Source organism: Balaenoptera borealis, assembly GCF_965194805.1.
Source record: "Balaenoptera borealis genome assembly, chromosome: 11".
Lineage (NCBI taxonomy): Eukaryota > Metazoa > Chordata > Mammalia > Artiodactyla > Balaenopteridae > Balaenoptera > Balaenoptera borealis.
In genome coordinates, this window is record NC_138868.1 from 47,037,698 (window position 1) to 47,056,722 (window position 19,025).

The window sequence follows — 19,025 nt, forward strand, 5'->3', positions numbered from 1 at the left end:
GGCTAATTTTCAGAACAAGTACTGTCACTATATAACAGAAATAAGACAAGGAAATGGAAGGGAAAACACCTATAAAAATGTAATAAGCACTCTACGATTTTTACAGTATTCATCTAGAAGACGAATTTTGAAAAAGGCAGATTACAAGTTAATTTGGGTCATGATGTTAAGAAATGCCTATGGTGTGACCATAATTCAAGCATTTGTCCTTTTCATTGAATTATCTATAAATCTCCAAATAACTGCATCAACAGGTAACTGATATATCTGCAATAAATAAAAGTTCTTTCTTGTCTGAAAGCTGGTCAAGTGTTAACTTTCTTTAGGAAGGCTTCAGGACCTATAGTTTCTATCCTAAGGGAAAAAAATCTACACTAACTGAAAGATCTTGAAGAGACAGCTGGTTCCTGGACACAAACTGCTGGCAAATACATGGGGTGGTGAAGGATTCAGAAGAGATCATATGGGCACTACAATTACCAGAGATAATAAGTGATGGCAGGTACACAGCCCATCTTATTCTCAAAAAGGCTCTGTGATACAATTAATGCCCTTTGTTAGAAAATGATCAACTGGGGAAAATATGACAGCGAATAAATGAAATAAATAAGCTAGAGATCAAACACTCTATAGTTGCTCACACCATATCCACCATCATGTCTTGATTATTTCTGGCACCAACATTTTCAGGTTGTGTGAAAATAAGTATGTAAGATACACATGACACCTTTAGAAAGGGCCACCTTACAAAAAGTAGTCAGTTTCCTGTGCTTTAATAATGAATCATGGGCCAAAATCAGACACAGAGGAGGCTGTCATGGGGGCACAACAGGAATCTCAAATGACGACATGTGTCTAATAAATAAAGTGCCTGCCTTTCTGGAAGATGATGATGGATCTTAGCATAAGAGAAAAAAACACACTTACAAAATGTAGCAAATGTTATATCCAGAATATATAAAGAAATTCTACAACTCAACATCAAAAAACTAATAACCCAATTAAAAATTGGACACAGGACTTGAATAGAAGTTTCTCCAAAGAAGATAAACAAATGGCAAACAAACATATGAAAATATGCTCAATATAACTAATTGTCAAGGAAATGCAAATCAAAACCATAATGAGATATCACCTCACACCTGTTAGAATGCCCACTATCGGGACTTCTCTGGCAGTCCAGTGGTTAAGACTCTGCGCTTCTACTGCAGGGGTCCCAGGTTTGATTCCTGGTCGGGGAACTAAGATCCTGCAAGCCGCGTGGCACGGCCAAATAAATAAATAAAAATAAAATAAAAGCAGTATGGAGATTCCTCAAAAAATTACAAATAGAATTACCATATGATCCAGCAATCCCACTTCTGGGTACATATCCAAAAGGATTAAAAACAGAATCTCAAAGAGATATTTGCACACCTCTTCACTGCAGCATTATTCACAATAGCCAAGAGGTGGAAGCAACCTATATGTCCATCGACGGATGAATGGATAAAGAAAATGCAATTTATATATACACAATGAAATATCAGTCTTAAAAAAGAAGGAAATACTGTCATATGTTACATGGATGAACCTTGAGGACATTATTCTAAGTGAAATAAGCCAGTCACAAAAAGACAAATACTGCATGATTCCACTTATATGAGCTATCTAAAGTAGTCAAACTCTTAGAATTAGAAAGTAGAATGGTAGTTACAAGTACTAGGGGAGTTGTTGTTTGATGAGTATAGTTTCAGTTTTGCAAGATGAAAAAGTTCTAGAGATCTATCACACAACAATGTCCATATAGTTAACACTACTGTACCCTACACTTAAAAATGGTTAAGACGGTAAATTTTATGTTGTGGGTTTTTAACCATAATTTTTAGAAAAAGGTCTGAACACATATGGAAAAATGTTAGGATCTGTTAAAAACCAAGTGGGTACATAAGCTTTTATTCAATTACTTATACAGGTACTCCTCCTTATATTTGATAGATTTCATAATTTTAAAAGTGAAAAATATCCAAAATTATTGGCAGGAAGAAAAAAAATGTCTGAAAATTGATGGTTAAAATTAGTAACTAAATACTAGCTGACTTCATCCCTTAAAAAAAAGAATCAGTCTTTCCTCAGTGGTATGAATCTACATCAGACCAATATTTTAAAATGTGAAGCCCTTAGATATTTCAAGTTTGGTCTAATTTGTTAGATACAATTATTACCACAAATGATTATGAAAATATAAATCCAATGGTCCAGGTATAAAGAACTCCAACTACAAGTAACCTTTATTGGGGTAAGAAATGATACAAAAAGAAATCTAGATTAACAAATCTTAGAGGTCTTTTTGCATGAAGCCACAGAAGCCAGGCCTTCAGAAATTGTCAAGCTCAGATCCTAACCTCAGGCTGGTTTCACCTCAACACTTAACAGAGAAACTATGCCATTCTATTACCTGGTCTCAATTCCAAATTTTCCTCATAAATTTACTACTATACAAAGTGCTTCTCCATTTAAGCATGGTCATTTGTGCTGCATTTTATGACATCTCCTAACCTGGAATGAGGAAGTTCCTTAGTATAGCAACATAAAAATAGCAGGCTATCCTGTACCTTTGCAGTATGCTGATCCAGTAACACTGCTTTGATTAACATTTGTGGAAAACTGTCTTTAAATCCCTTCAATTTTATTTAAATACACCCAGGGAATAAGCATGTTCCGCTGATGAAACGTAATTCAGTTAAGTACAGAGTAGTTAGAATGTGCTGGTGAATGATGTAGAGTTTTCATAGGCTCTACAGAATGCTAAAGGGTAAAACTGAGGGATAGAGTTTATACTACCTATTTTAAAGAAGTAGAATATTCTATCAGATGGGTGAAATGTTGGAAATTGAAGGCTTTCAAGCTTTTTGCCAAGTTCCAGGACCATTCAGAAATAGAGTATTTGAAACTGACTGGCAGGTAGTTGAGATGAGGCCTAGGAGACCTAAAACTAAAATACTTGTGAGAAAAAGAGGTGAGAAGAGACAAGAATTGAGAAATGGACATCTAGGTCTAGTCATCAGGAACGTCAATTTTGGTGATGGTTTGTTCTTAACTGAACCACTGATGTGAAAAACAACCCAAAAAAATCTCTCTCAAACCTCAACAGTGTAGCATTAAAAACAGGGCTTGATAAGGGCACACCTGCATAGCTCAGTTTGCTAAGCATGCCCTGGCTTGCTTTCACTGAGACTAGGGAGTTTGAGGAAGCATCAGGAGTAAGAGAAAGTTTCTGATATATTCAAACTCAACTTCTGACATTGCTCTGTTAAAAAAAGCATAAAGTCGTTTCAAAACTATGATGCTAGATTGTACTTTATTTCCCTCAAGATAAACACTGTGTATGTTAATATTTTATTACCCAAATTGCTCATCTTGTCATAGGTAAGGGACGCAAAGCATTGTGAGACAATTATGAAAATGAGAGAGGGCACTCCTGAAACACAACTCTATAACAAAATAGATCCTCTGTCCAAAAAAGTACATTGAATAGGACACTAAACATGGATAGTTAAAACATACACCTCTAGTCAGAAATAACTGTTTGTATAGGTATTTACAAAGCATTTTTCAGATGTAATAACTTATTTGATGGAATAGTCCTGAAGGGCCATAAAAGTTCTTGGGCTCTTCCAACCTCTTCTGAACCCCCAAAGCGGTCCAGCAAACTTACATGTCTTTATTTCTTCATGGTGACTATTTAAAATATTTTCCATTTACCTCAAACCTTCTACCCCCACTCCCTCTCCTGCTATCCTCCCACCCTGTCTCCTTCACCACTTCATTTTCAGCAAATTAATCAGCTCCCAACTTCACAGAAAATATAGAAGTCATCAGAGGAATTCTCTGCCAACAAACCTCACTTCACTGCATTTCCACACATTTCTTCCTTCTCTCCTACAATATTACCTTCCTACAAGGTAAGACTAATCCTTCCAACCTGTATTCTGCAGTTCATCTGTCTTTCCTCCTTAGGGATCTCAGGGATCTCTTCTGTAAACAACTTCCCTCTCTCTCCCAGTTCCTTCCCATCAATAACTTAAAAAAAACACAAAAACAGGGACTTCCCTGGTGGTCCAGTGGTTAAGACTCCACGCTCCCGATGCAAGGGGCCTGGGTTTGATCCCTGGTCAGGGAACTAGATCCCTCATGCTGCAACTAAGAGCCCACGTGCTGCAACTAAAAGATCCCGCATGCCGCAACGAAGATCCCTCACATGGCAACTAAGACCCGGCGCAGCCAAATACAAAAAATAAATATTTAAAAAAACAAAAACAAAATCGAAAAAACAAAATCTTGCCTCTGACTCAGCTACTAGTCTCCCTTTCCTCCTTATCACAGCTAGATTTCTCTAACAGTTGTTACTATTTCCTGATTTCCCACTGCTATCCATCTGGTTTCTGTCCCTAAGTACTGAAACTGCTCTCGCTGGTCACTAATCTCCACTTTAACATGAAGTTCAATGGCCATTCCTATGAATGAGAGATGAAAATATTCATCCACAGAAAGACTTATACAAGAATGTCCATAGCAACTTTATTCATAATAGTTCCAAATTGGAATGAACTCAAATGTCCATCAATAAAAGAACAGATAAAAAAGCTGTGATGGGGCTTCCCTGGTGGCGCAGTGGTTGAGAATCTGCCTGCCAATGCGGGGGACGTGGGTTCGAGCCCTGGTCCAGGAAGATCCCACATGCCGCGGAGCAACTAAGCCCGTGTGTTACAACTACTGAAACCCATTCACCCTAGAGCCTTCACGCTACAACTACTGAAGCCCACACACTCAAGGGCCCGCGTGCTGCAACTACTGAGCCCACCTGCTGCAACTAGTGAAACCTGCGCACCAAGAGCCAGTGCTCCACAACAAGAGAAGCCACTGCAATGAGAAGCCCACTCACCGCAATGAAGAGTAGCCCCCGCTCGCCGCAACTAGAGAAAGCCCTCGCACAGCAACGAAGACCCAACGCAGCTAAAAAAAAAAAAAAAAAAGTGATGGATACATTTCTGTCTTATATTGGGTTTGATATCACTGACCTTTATCTCCTTCTTAGAACATTCTCTCACCTTGGCTTCTATGACTTCCACACGCTCCTGGTTTTTTCCAACTTCCTAGCTAATCCTTTTCCATTTCTCCTATGGGTTCCTAAATATTGAGAACCCGCAAGTTTCCGTCCTAGTTTGTTTTTTCATTTTATGCACTTTTCCTCTTGGAATATCATATCCATTCCATTGGCTTCAAAGATCTCTGGAATTTATAAGCTCTTTAAAATCTATCTAGTCCTTTCTCTTTTTTTTTTTTTTTGATTTTTAAAAATTTTTTATTGGAGTAGAGTTGATTTACAATGTTGTGTTACTTTCTGCTATACTAGGTCTTCTTTAATTTCAGCAATATTTTCTAGTTTTCAGGGTATAAGTTTTTCATCTTCTTGATTACATTTATTCCTAGGTATTTTATTCTTTTGGATGCTATTGTAAATGGAATTGTTTTCTTGATTTCCTTTCAGATTGTTCATTGCTGGTATATAGAATCAAAACAGATTTTGGGGGCTTCCCTGGTGGCGCAGTGGTTGAGAATCCACCTGCCAATGCAGGGGACACAGGTTCGAGCCCTGGTCTGGGAGGATCCCACATGCCGCGCAGCAACTAAGCCCATGAGCCACAACTACTGAGCCTGCGCGTCTGGAGCCTGTGCTCCGCAACAAGAGAGGCCTCGATAGTGAGAGGCCCGCGCACCGCGATGAAGAGTGGCCCCCGCTTGCCGCAACTAGAGAAAGCCCTCGCACAGAAACGAAGACCCAACACAGCCAAAAATAAATAAATAAATAAATAATTTTAAAAAACAAAAAACAAAAAAACAGATTTTTGTGGGTTGTCCATGCTTTCTTTAAACATACTTACTGATGCCCACATCATGTGGGATGCTTGTAGCTTGTGGGCTACACTCTAGTATCCCCTGTCAATGCTGATCCCACCAGCTGAGATGTACTTACCAATATTCATTTCCCACTTTCTTTCTTACTAACACCATCCTGAGATAGCAATATTCCCAGCTAAGAAATTATATTCTCCAGCCTCTCCTCGAGACAGGAGTGGGCATGTGACTACATTCTGGCTAACAAAATCTAAGTAGGAATTATTGGGTAGGGCTTCCAGGAAAACTCCTTTACAAGATGGGCTAGCTCAGTTAGTATATATCTTTTGCCCTTTTATATTCTCCTTCTTCCTTCCTGGAGGTTGGCTTTAATGACTGGAGCTCCAGCAGTTATCCTATGGCCTCTGAGGGAATCTTAAATATGAAAGCTGTGTGCTAGATGACAGACAGGAGAACAGAAGGAACCTGAGTCCCTGACGATTTTATGGAACTACACAGCCCTGGCTGCCTACCTCTGGACTTCTCTTTTCATTAGAAAAATTAAATCCAGAATTTAAGTTATAGATTTTTCAGATCTCTATTATATAACAATTCCTATTTTAATCAGAATTTTATATCTGTTGTTGCAGGAAACAGAACCTAGAGAAGGTGGAATCAGGGAGGAGGTAGGGTCTGGGGCAGTGAAGAAACAGATTTTTTCAGGCTGGAAAACATGATTTTTTTTTTTTTTTTTCGGCTGCGTCGTGCGTTTGTGGGATCCTAGTTTCTCCATCAGGGATTGAACCCGGGCTGTCAGCACTGAAAGCGTGGAGTCCTAACCACTGGACTGTCACAGGGAATTCCCAAGGTGAACTTTTTAATACAGAAGTGAAATATATATATGTATAACTGAGTCATTTTGCTGTACAGAAGAAATTAACACAACATTGTAAATCAACTATACTTCAATAAAATTAAAAAAAAAATAAAGTGACAGAAGTGAAATATTTATTCCCAATGTTGCCTGTCTTATCTTGGAAAGCAGATCATAAACCAACTGAGGCAGTAGCTTTAGGGGCAGTGGTAGGAAAATTCAGATTGTTGGTATGTTTCTTTGATGGAAAGAGGAACTCACAGTAGAGCCAGCCAGTTTGCAAGAAGAGATGATTGGAGCATAGCTTTACTAAGGAAGGAACTCTGCCTAAAGCCTGAAATCTAAATTGACTAGAACCCCATAATTTGGTCCCTTGCACAGCTAAAAAAGCCATCTGCTTCTGTATCCCAAATTGGACAGGCCATTGGTGGTGCCAGCAAAGTGGTTACCTTGGAAGGAGATAAGACTGTGGCTTAAAGGCCTTTTTAAAGCATCTTTCACCTGCCAGCCCTCACGAATGAGCTCATCTATTGTTTCTATGACAGTGACCATTAAGTTAACAGAGGAGTTGATGGGCAGAGCTCAGAGGTCAGCAATAAAGAGCCAACAACTCTAGAGGAGAGTTTTGACTGTAGTTGTTTGTTTACATATGGAAGCAAATTTACCGGAAGCAAAGAGACTAGAAGCTACTAAGTTTTTGAGGGATTGTATTTGAGGCCATTCCTGGGTCCTGGAATCTACATCACCAGGAAGTGGGCTGCGCTGGTCTATCAGTTAGGATCCAATCTGGAGACAGAAAACATATCAGTTATTTTAAAAGAGAGCATTTAATATAAATAATTGTTAAGCAGATGTTAGAGAACCAAAAAGGCAAAAAGAAACTAAAGTATCATAAAAAGAGTAACTTCAAGAAGCAGTTACCGGGACTTCACTGGTGGCACAGTGGCTAAGAATCAGCCTGCCAATGCAGGGGACATGGGTTCGAGCCACGGTCCAGGAAGATCCCACATGCAGCGGAGCAACTAACCCCATGCGCCACAACCACCGAGCGTGTGCTCTACAGCCTGCGAGCCACAACTACTGAGCCTGTCCACCACAACCACTGAAGCCCACCCACCTAGAGCCCATGCTCCGCAACAAGAGAAGCCATCACAATGAGAAACCTGTGCACCGCAACGAAGAGTAGCCCCCGCTCGCCGCAACTAGAGAGAGCCCAGCCCGCGTGCAGCAACGAAGCCCCAACGTAGCCAAAAAGAAATAAAATAGATAAATAAATTAAAAAAAAAAAAAGAAGCAGTTACCACCCATACCACTGTGGCATCACAGGGAAGAGTGTGGAATCATTTCAATTTAGAAGCTGGAACTAGGGTGGCCAGATTTTGCAAAGAAAAACACCGAACACCAGTTAAATCTGAATTTCAAATAAACAAGGAATTATTTTATATGTAAATATGTCCCAAGTATCACAGGGGACATACATATACTAAAAATTATTCATAGTCTAGTCCTTTCTCTTAAGGGCTCCTGATCTATATATCTAGCTGCTTACTGGCCTTGGTGACCTTCATGGTCCACAGTCACCTCCATCTCAAAACAGTTTGCCACAAAATTCTACTTTTGTATTTTCTCCCTCAATGATAAACGCAGTAACCTACCCAGTAGTCAAATCCCCCTTATTCTCCAACCGATCACTAAGAACTATCACTCTACCTCCTAAATATCTGTCAAATCCATTCGCTTCTCTTATTAGGTTGTCTTAATTCAGGGTACCATCACCGCTTGGGTTACTACATCGGCCTCCTAAAATACACTCCTACTCTCCTCCAATCTAATCTCCAAAGCACAGTCCAAGTGCTTTCAGATCCAATCAGAGCATTTCTCTGTCTCAAAACCTTCAAAACTTTCCCATTTCCCCATATAGTCCAAATATGATCTGGATTCTACTAACTTCTCCAATAAGATGGACAATCATCCTGGGTTGCCCAAGACTGAGAAGCTTCCTGGGTCATGGGACTCTCAGTTCTTTTTTTTTTTTTTTTTTGGACGGGGGGGGCGGGGACACTTTGTTATAAAACTAGGATAGTCTTGGGCAAACCAAGACAAGTTGGTCACTCTATCATCCAGTCTTGTTCTAGCACAATCTCACATTCTACACTCCAGCAATACTGTTTAAAATTCTAGTAGTTAATGATACTGGTATCATTTAATAATAATATTAATTAAAATGTTAATAATACTAATAAATAAAAAGGATTATAATGATAACTAACACGGGCTTCCCTGGTGGCGCAGTGGTTGAGGATCTGCCTGCCAATGCAGGGGACGCGGGTTCGAGCCCTGGTCTGGGAAGATCCCACATGCCGCGGAGCAACTCGGCCCGTGAGCCACAATTACTGAGCCTGCGCGTCTGGAGCCTGTGCTCGGCAACGAGAGGCCGCGATAGTGAGAGGCCCGCGCACCGCGATGAAGAGTGGCCCCCGCTTGCCACAACTAGAGAAAGCCCTCGCACAGAAACGAAGACCCAACACAGCCATACATACATACATACATACATAAATGAAAAGAATGTAAGCAGACAAGAATAGCATTAAAAAAATAAATAAAAAATAAAAAAAATGATAACTAACCCTTCCAAAACACTATATGCCAGGCATTACTACTAATTCATTGAATCCTTCTAGCAATCCTATGAATTAAGTACCATTTTATCACAATTTTGCAGACCAAGAAAGTGAAGCTCACAAAGGTTAAATGATGTCCTTAACTTCACAACATAAGTAAGTGGCAAAGTCAACCTTCTAACCATTTGGCTCAACAACTTTTACATGAGCTGCTGGATTATTTGCCACTCCCAGAACAGCCCAAGGTGTCTCCTGCATCTGGGCTCTGAACACTGCTATTCATACCCTCTAGAATACTCTTCCTCCTCTCTTTACTTGTCTAAATTCTTCAGATTCCACCAGAAAGTTTTATCTGAACTCCCCAAATTGGGTCAGAATGCTTTAGATGTATTTCCCAAGATACTCCGTCCATACCCTTATAATAACACTTATCACAGTATACTTTAATTACCTGTTTTTCTCCAGACTGGAAGCAGTATATTTACAGTAACCAGCTACTAAAACATATCTAAGGAGGATTTCCCTATAGATAGATTGGAAAGTATGGGTTATCCCTAGGAAGGAATGCTTATGAGCGGTAGTATAACACTATACTTAAGAATAAGGACTCTGGAGCCAAACAGCCTGCTTCAAAATCTCATTTTACCACATATTATCTATGTGACCTTGGGCAAGTTACTTAACCATGCTGTGCCACAGTTTCCCTATCTGTAAAAGGAAGATACTTCACAGAGGTATTGTGAGGTATCTGTGTTAAATACAAAGCACTTGTAACAGCACATGGCATTATATATATGTTTGCTAAAAATGCTTATCAGTAGTTTAAAGCTAAATGAGAAGAGACTGTACGGCTCTATCTCTTGTCTTATTCACTATTTTCTCCTACTACTGTAAAAGGGTATTGTCAGAGGAGAAAGAAGACAAAAAAAAAAGTTTCAGAGATGTGTTATTCAAGAGGAACTTTCCTCTTGCTCATGCTTTTCCTTTTTGAAAATATCTTTACTGAGAAATAATTCACATATCATAAAATGTACCCATTTAAGGTGTACAATTCAATGACTTTAGTATATTCAGAGTTGTACAATCACCACAACCTGAATTCACAATATTTTTATCACCCCCTAAAAGAAAACCCTACCTCCCCCTTTCCAAAGCCCTAGGCAACCACTAATCTACTTTCTATCTCTCTAGATTTGCTTATTCTGGACACTTCATGTAAATGGAATCATAGTATGTGGTCTTTTGTGACTGCCTTCTTTCACTTATACATAATGTTTTCAAGGTTTCTCCATAAAAAAATAAAAAATAAAAAAAAATTTCAATCCATAAAAATAATGAGTCACTATGTTGTACACCTTAAAAGAATAATAATGTAAATCAACTATACTTCAATTTTAAAAAGGTAAAAAAAAAAAATCTCCTTTTCCTTCTGAAAGTCTTTTTCCCCAAAAAAGGAAGACAAAAAATAATTTCTAAAGGTGATTTTAGGGACTTCCCTGGTGGCGCAGTGGTTAAGAATCTGCCTGCCAATGCAGGGGACACGGGTTCGAGCCCTGGTTGGGGAAGATCCCACATGCCGTGGAGCAACTAAGCCCACGTGCCACAACTACTGAGCCCTCCTGCCACAACTACTGAAGGGCGCATGCCTAGAGCCCATGCTCCGCAACAAGAGAAGCTACCACAATGAGAAGCCCGCGCACCACAACGAAGAGTAGCACCGGCTCACCACAACTAGAGAAAGCCCGTGAGCAACAACAAAGACCCAATGCAGCCAAAAATAAATAAATAAATTTATTTTAAAAATAAGATAAAATAAAGGTGATTTTAAGTAATTGACTTTAAAAAATTTTTTATTTATTTTTGGCCATGCTGCCACATGTGGGATCTTAGCTCCCTGACCAGGGATCGAACCTGTGCCCCCTGCAGTGGAAGCTCAGAGTCCTAGCCACTTCACCGCCAGGGAATTCCTTAAATAACTGACTTTTAATAACAGACATTTATCTCCTAGTATATTTTCCTTAAATATTATCTTCTCAACAATAAGCATGTCCACTTACAAAAAGCTCCCCAGTTGAATCTAACATTCACTCCTCATTTAAAAACACAGATCTATAATCCATCAACTAAAAACATTTACATACATTCCTAGGTCTCAAATCAAACTGCCCCATCCAAAAGTCTGCCAGTGATTCTTTTTCCTCTCAGCATTTCTGTTTGAAAGGACAAATGCCAGAGGAAAGGGAAGACACTATCCAATAGGTAGGTGGGGAGGTCTCCTAGGAGTGTACCACGTTGTCATTCATTTTATATCAAAATACATCTTGTTTTCTGTCTGAATTAAACACAACACATTCCATATACACCATTAAGGTTTGCCAATTCATCTTTCCACTCTAATCAATTTGCCATATGGACTTGGCTATTTCCACCAAACCCAGACAACAGATTAAAATGATCAAAAGTCATCCTTGACTAAACCCTCATTCTTAAATTCACAATAGGGCAACTGTCAACTCCATGATTTTTTTTTAATGGAACCATATATATGGGAACTTGGTATGACAGAGAGCATTTCATCTTTTTAATTTTTTTTGGCCACACTGCCCAGCTTGTGGGATCTTAGTTCCCGGACCAGGGATTGAACCCAGGCCCTCAGCAGCGAGAGTGTGGAGTCTTACCCACTGGACCACCAGGGCATTCCCCTCAACTCCATGATTTTTATCCTTCAAAACCTTTCTTGTCCAACTCCTCACACATTAACTACTGCAATAACTTCTTTACTGCTTTCTTTGCTCCAGTCTCTCATCCTTCCAGTCCAGTAACACCGCCAACTACCTTATTTTGTCTTGTACAACAGCAGAATTTTCATTGCATACAATATTGTAATAAAAATTTAAGTTAATAAGATTAATTCCCACTAGCTTAATAAATCAAATCTTTTCGTTTCCTGGTTTTCTTCTTTAACTCTTGCTATCCACACACATACGTAATTTTTTATAGCAGAACCTCCCCGAAATGGGACTAGGAGATGAGGGTGGACTGGGGACGGGGATTTTAATTTCTACTGTATACATTCCATAAGTTAAAAAGAAATTTACCATGTATTATTTTCATAGTTTTAGAACTAGTTACTTAAAAAAAAAGTTACTATAAACAGAAGCATTAATAAAGTAAGGAGCACCTAACTTTGCCTCAGGTATGCAAAGATGATTACATGGGAATATGGGCATAAGAAAGATAAATAAACATTTCCTAGGGGTAGGAAGAGTAGAGAAGGCAGTCCAGACACAGGGAACAGCCTTTAATTGTCACTGGCTCTTCCACGTGCCTCTGTTGCTCACTACCAAGATCTCAGTCCATTATCATCTGAATCCTACAGTATTTGCTGATATTTGGCCTGTAGCCCTCGTCACTTTGAATTACCAATCATGTTTTAATTATTATAGATTTCATCTGTATGTTTTATAATTTGCCGGCCTGCTATGCAGTTGAATCCTGCTCTCAGCTCCAGGCAATTAACCTGCTGCTGAGCTTCCATTTCCTCTTTTGATAAAGTGGGAGAACACTCACCTGATAGGGCTGTTGTAAAAGAATTATGTGAAATAAATGTACATAAAGCCCTTAGCACTCAAGATGTATTCAAAACATGCCAGTTTTCTTTCTACAGGTGAGGAAAGTGAGGTTTACAGAACCTTGTTTTTGGCTGAAAGGCTTCTGATTCCGTTCCTGTCTCTTCTTAGTCCTTTTACTCCCACATCCAATGTTCCCAATTAGACTATAAGCCTTCTAAGGTAGGTACTCTGTCCTAGGGGTCGTTGGAATTTTGACACCTAAGATTATATGTTCAATAAACATCTAATGAGTTTAACATAACTCATGTTGCAGAGTGCTTTTCAATGGTCCTCCATTGTACACATCCAACCATGCATGCTGACCTTCTACTTCCTAGAACACACCTAACTCGTCCTGTTTTCGCACATATTGTTCAGTGTCACCTCCTATCTAAAATATCCATTCTACCACCACCCTCTTATTCTCTATCACAGAACTCTTATCTTGTTCATAGCACTTATCAGAATTTCTTTTTTTTTTTTTTTTTGATGTGGGCCATTTTTAAAGTCTTTATTGAATTTGTTACAATACTGCTTCTGTTTTATGTTTTGGGTTTTTGGCGCAAGGCATGTGGGATCTTAGCTCTCCGACCAGGAATAGAACCCAAGCCCCCTGCATTGGAAGGCGAAGTCTTAACCACTGGACTGCCAGGGAAGTCCCACTTATCAGAATTTCTAAGTGAACTCTAAGTTCCATGATAGCAGGAACCACCCTCTGTCCTGTTCACTCTTGAATTCCCAGTGCCTAAAAGAATGCCTGGCACATGCTACACAATTACTAAAGATTTGTTGAACAAATGAATACAATTAGTATGAGGACATGGCTAGTTAATTGCCTAAAACAGGATTAAAGATTAGGTCTTCTTTTATTCCAATGCTCTTTTCATTGTGCCTCACTTCTTATATTACTGTATATTTTATGTATATAGCATGTATAAACTGCCATTAATTTAAATGATTCCAACTTCTTGTGACCATTACATCCATACTACATAAATCTCTGTATTTTCAAAACGAGGACAAATGCATTCGTCATTATTTAACTTAAAGGTGTATATAAACAGCACAACATTCATGCTCTGCCATATTATGTACAGTAGTCAAAATACTGTATCATTCTAGGAACTACGGACATCCTGTATTTTAAAAAGTTAAAGAAGTTGGTACTTGGTAGGTTACTGAATAACTCAGTTGAGAGACTGGGCTTTTGAGCCAGTCATAGGTTCAAGTCCAAGCGTTGCTGTATAACAGTTGGTCAAGTTACTCTAAACTTCAGTTGACGAAACAGGGATAACTCCAGTACTTGACTTAGGTTTGCAGCGAAGATAAGTTTATGTATATATGTACACCACTCAACAAATCATTTAACTCAGTGCCTAGTCAAAGTTAAGTGCTGAGTAAAGTGGGGTTTTTTGTTCTTTTTTGTTTATTTTGCCTTGCCTCACAGCTTGCAGGATCATAGTTCCCCGACCAGGGATTGAACCCAGGCCAGGGCAGTGAAAGCGCCAAGTCCTAACCACTGGACCGCCAGGGAATTCCCGTAAAGTGGTATTTTAAGTACAAAAAATGTAGTTCGGAGTTAAATGCCTGTGTCTCCACATTAATGGACAAGTTATTTCCACAGGGTAGAGAGTTCCCACTGCGGCACAGTTTTAAAATGGGATTAGATTTATGGGAAAGTATGGAGAAAGCTGTATTACTGTTTTCGATTTTTTATTTCTATGAGGAAGAGGAAGATTTCCAGTCTAAATCCATCTTTAAAACAAAATCACTTTGATTTTGACAGTACGGTAAAGTTTAAAACACTGTCTCAGGGACTTCTCTGGTGGTGCAGGGTTGGGAGTCTGCCTGCCAATGCAGGGAACACGGGTTCAAGCCCTGGTCTGGGAAGATCCCACATGCCGCGGAGCAACTAAGCCCGTGTGTCGCAACTACTGAGCCTTCGCTCTAGAGCCCAAAAACCACAACTACTGAAGCCCACGCACCTAGAGCCTGTGCTCTGCAACAAGAGAAGCCACCGAACTGAGAAGCCCACACACCACAATGAAGAGTAGCCGCCACTTGCTGCAACTAGAGAAAGCCCCCGCGCAGCAACAAAGACCCAATGCAGCCAAAAATTAATTAATTAATTAATTAAAAAACAAAAAACAGGGCTTCCCTGGTGGTGCAGTGGTTGAGAATCTGCCTGCTAATGCAGGGGACACGGGTTCGAGCCCTGGTCTGGGAAGATCCCACATGCCGCAGAGCAACTGGGCCCGTGAGCCACAACTACTGAGCCTGCATGTCTGGAGCCTGTGCTCCGCAACAAGAGAGGTCACGATAGTGAGAGGCCCGCGCACCGCGATGAAGAGTGGCCCCCGCTTGCCGCAACTAGAGAAAGCCCTCGCACAGAAACGAAGACCCAACACAGCCAAAAATAAATAAATAAAAATAAATTAAAAAAAAAAAACTTAAAACAAAACAAAAAACACTGTCTCACAAAAGCCATCCCTTAAAATGCAAATTAAGCAAAGATCAATGACTCAAGCAACCCAACTCTTTAAAAAATCACTATGTCCTGAAACAAAGCCAGGAGCAAAAAGACCCAGAACTGGGTAAAACCTCAGATTAAAAACCAAAAACAAAAACTAGATAAAAACTTCAAAATTAAGTAATGATGAGAACATCAGGACTCAGAAAGTTCTCCTCCCATGATCATAAACTGTACCTACATTATAAATATTTAATAACAGCTAAAGTAATAGTAGAGGCACAATTCCCCAAAACAGCTAGGTCATCTTTCCATGAAGAATATGATGAATCCTTACTTCACAGCAATATCCCAACCTGCAGCAAAGGGCAATGGACATTTTGCAAATCATATATCTGATAAAGGACCTTTATATAAGAAACTCTTAGAACTCAATAATAGATAAACAATCCAATTTTAAAATGGGGGAAAGACCCAAATAGACATTTCCAAAAAGAAAATATACAAATGGCCAATAAGCATATGAAAAAATGCTCAGCACCATTAGCCACTGGAAAATGCAAATCAAAATCACAAGAGATACCACTTCGTACCCACTAGGATGGCTACCATCAAAAAGACTGATAATAACAAGTGTTAGCAAGGATATGGAGAATGGGAGCTCTCATACACTGCTGGTAGGAATGTAAAATGGTACACCCACTTTGGAAAAGTTTGACAGTTCCTCAAAACATTGAACACAGAGTTACCATATGACCAAATGACCAAGAAATCCTACTCCTAGGTATATATATACACACAGAGAAATAAAAACAAATGTCCACACAAAAACTTGTTCCGCAACTGTTCATGGCAGCATTATGCGTCATAGACAAAAAGTGGAAGCAACCTAAATTGTCCATCAACAGATGAATGGATAAATAAAAGGTGTTACATCCATACAGTGAAATATTTGGCAATAAAAAGAAATGAAGTACTCATATATGCTGTAACATGCATGAATCTTGCAAATATCATGCTAAATGAAAGAAGCCAGTCACAGAAGTCCACATACTGTGTGATTCCATTTTTATGAAATGTTGGGAATAGACAAATCTGTAGATTAGTGCTTGGGGAAGGAGGAGTGTTATGGGGAAATGGGGAGTAACTTAGTTGGTACAGAGTTATTTGGGGGGTGATGAACATGTTTTAAAATTTTGGTGATGGTGGCACAACTCTGAATACATTAAACCTACCTAATTATTATAATACTTTAAATGGGTGAATTGTAAAGGTATATAAATTATATCAATAAAGCCATTATTTTAAAAAAATAAAAGACAGCTATGGAAGAAATAGGCACTCAAGTATTTGTACACTAAATAATTTCCAAAGTAATAAAAATACACCTGGATAAATTAGTTATCTGTCTTACCTGAGCTTTTGTATGATCTCATTACCTATTCTCTTACTAAACACTTAACAATGAACTGAAACTAAGCACTTAGCAAGAGAATATATTAAATATTGCACAGATTTTTGTCAACTACAGCAAAACACAAGTATCTTCTAGTAAGGTTCGGGACAAAGCCGACCACAACCTCGAACCTACAATTTTTCACATCCCCACTAGACTATACCAGCTGATTAGACACTTCCAAAGGCTTAAACTGATCTTAAACAAATAATCAGTTTAGCAATTGTATTCTTATCTACTTTTTACTTAACTTCCTTAATGCGTAAACTTAAATGTTAAAAAAAAGCAAAAGGGGAGAGAATAAAAATGGATTTACGTTCCACAATAAAATATTACAAAGCAACGAAAGCATTCGTTCACTCTTTGGCCAAAACCGAGAAAAAAGGAGAATGATAAAATTGACAATTTCGAATATTCGCTGTTAGACCTCAATGACCATAAAAAATAATTTTTTTTTTTTTTTTTAAGTGAGGGAAACAAGAAATCTGTGCAGGATCAGAGTGGGAGGAAATTCTGGGTGCGATCTACAGGAGGGATGCCGACCGGGCCCTCGACCAGTTCTGCCGCCGGCGCCCCAGCTGGTGCCTGGTGCCGACCGGGGTCCAGCGTCTCAGCCGGAGGGGCTTCGCCTCGGCGGCGCCAGGGGACTCGCTCCGCGCGGAGGTCAGGCCGAGAAGCGCCGCCGGGCTCCCAAGGGCTCCACCCTCCCCTCCTTCACTCCCTCCCCTCGGCGGTCCCCTGAGGGGAACAGGCGGGGCGCAGTGCGCAGAGACAAGGGCGGGGGGGGGGGGTGCGTCCTCAGTGAGAAAAGCTCCGCCGCCCGAGTGGCGGCCGCGGGTTATTAATAAACTCCGCTTCTGGCCAGGCGTCTCTACCGCGGCCGGCCGTAGGATCTGCAAGGCCTGCGGCGGAGACTGAGGAGCCGGAGTCCGAGCCCGGGCCCAAGCGGGCCCGCGCCGCTACGCTGAGGGCGGCGGCCGGGCGGAGAATAATGCACACTGGGTAAAAACACATTTATATACGAACCTCCGAGAAAATTTTCCAACAATTCCTTCGTCCGACCACCATGCACCAGGACAGGAAACAGCCGCCCGGCCCCTCAACCCCGCAACCAGCATAGTGGGCCTGAGGCCCGCCCCCAGCCTCCATTGGGCTGTCATTACGTCACTCACTGGACGCTTCCTGCTTGCCATTGGCTCAAATTTAGGCGACGCGAAAGGAGACCGCCTTATCCACGCCCCTTTTCCTGACGTCAGCCTCGCCTGGCCTAACAGCCAGCGCCTGAGTGGCTTACCCAAAGTGCGGAACAAAATTTTCTGCTTCTGACTGGTTGGCAGAACCGCTCGTCCCAGCGCGACACCGCCTCGCTGACAAGTGAATTATGCAGATTCTGTGGCCCCAGCAGGAGGCGCCATTTTGTAGCGAGGGAGGGAGGCTGGTCCTTGTGACTAGCCGGGAGGGAGAAGGGTTCACAGACGCCATTTTCCCCACAGGGGCTAGGAGGTGGCCTTGGCTCTCCCGGTGGGCTTGCTGGAGCGCGTTCTGGAGACCGGGTGGGCTTTGCCTAGCAATTGCCGAGTGTCGTCCCGTTGGGAGGGAAGTGGTAGGGTGGGGTAGGACAGGATGGGACGCCTCACCGCTCCCTGGGGGCTCTCGGTGCCAACTGAGGCCTTTGGTCTTGGGCGGAGGCTCTGCTTTTCCGAGAGCTGCTGTATGCCTGTCACTGGCTGCCAAGTCTCCCTTTGCTTTTCCAGTCGCCGGGGCATCATCATTGGTAGGAGGATGAGCCTCCTGCCTTAGCTGAAGCTCCGGGGTAGCTCGACAACGCGGCGGTGGTCTTGGACTCTGCTGGGAGACACTGCGGTTGCTTTTGCGCTTTCATGTTCCTTAGGTTCAAATTTTGAAGTCGTCTGTAATGGTGTCGCTAACTTCTTTTTTACTTAACCTTTTGTGTGTGTCGCGAATTAAAGGAAAGTCAAAAGGCTGAGGAAAGCATTGACTCGGTCTCCCCAGTATTAAGAATGGATACAAATTAGTTGTGAAGTTTAGGTAGTGTTTCTTGTAGCTCTCAACCCAGAATTTTTCTAAGCTATTAGAAATACTAGTCATTTCAGGA

At 40.8% G+C, this 19,025-nt stretch overlaps 1 protein-coding gene and 1 long non-coding RNA gene across 10 annotated transcripts in view; one reads left to right on the plus strand and one right to left on the minus strand.

The window, feature by feature from the left end:
• The window catches only part of ZNF143 (zinc finger protein 143), a 60,106-nt gene extending 42,073 nt beyond the window's left edge, over positions 1-18,033 (minus strand). For 2 of the 9 annotated variants that reach the window (XM_082341498.1, XM_082341496.1), the window contains exon 1: positions 17,936-18,023. In XM_082341498.1, coding sequence (XP_082197624.1) covers positions 17,936-17,977 — 42 coding nt within the window. In that variant the 5' untranslated portion in view covers positions 17,978-18,023. Of the gene's footprint in view, positions 1-1,142; positions 4,736-4,924; positions 4,996-5,090; positions 7,387-7,416; positions 7,532-9,021; positions 15,146-17,935 lie in introns of those variants that run through there. The other 7 variants (XM_082341502.1, XM_082341501.1, XM_082341504.1 and 4 more) reach the window with 7 other exon arrangements.
• Positions 136-15,453, plus strand: LOC309605653. The gene is made up of 2 exons (XR_014231479.1): positions 136-184; positions 15,135-15,453. It is a non-coding gene; the product is annotated as an uncharacterized lncRNA (long non-coding RNA).
• Positions 18,034-19,025: the final 992 nt, after the last annotated feature.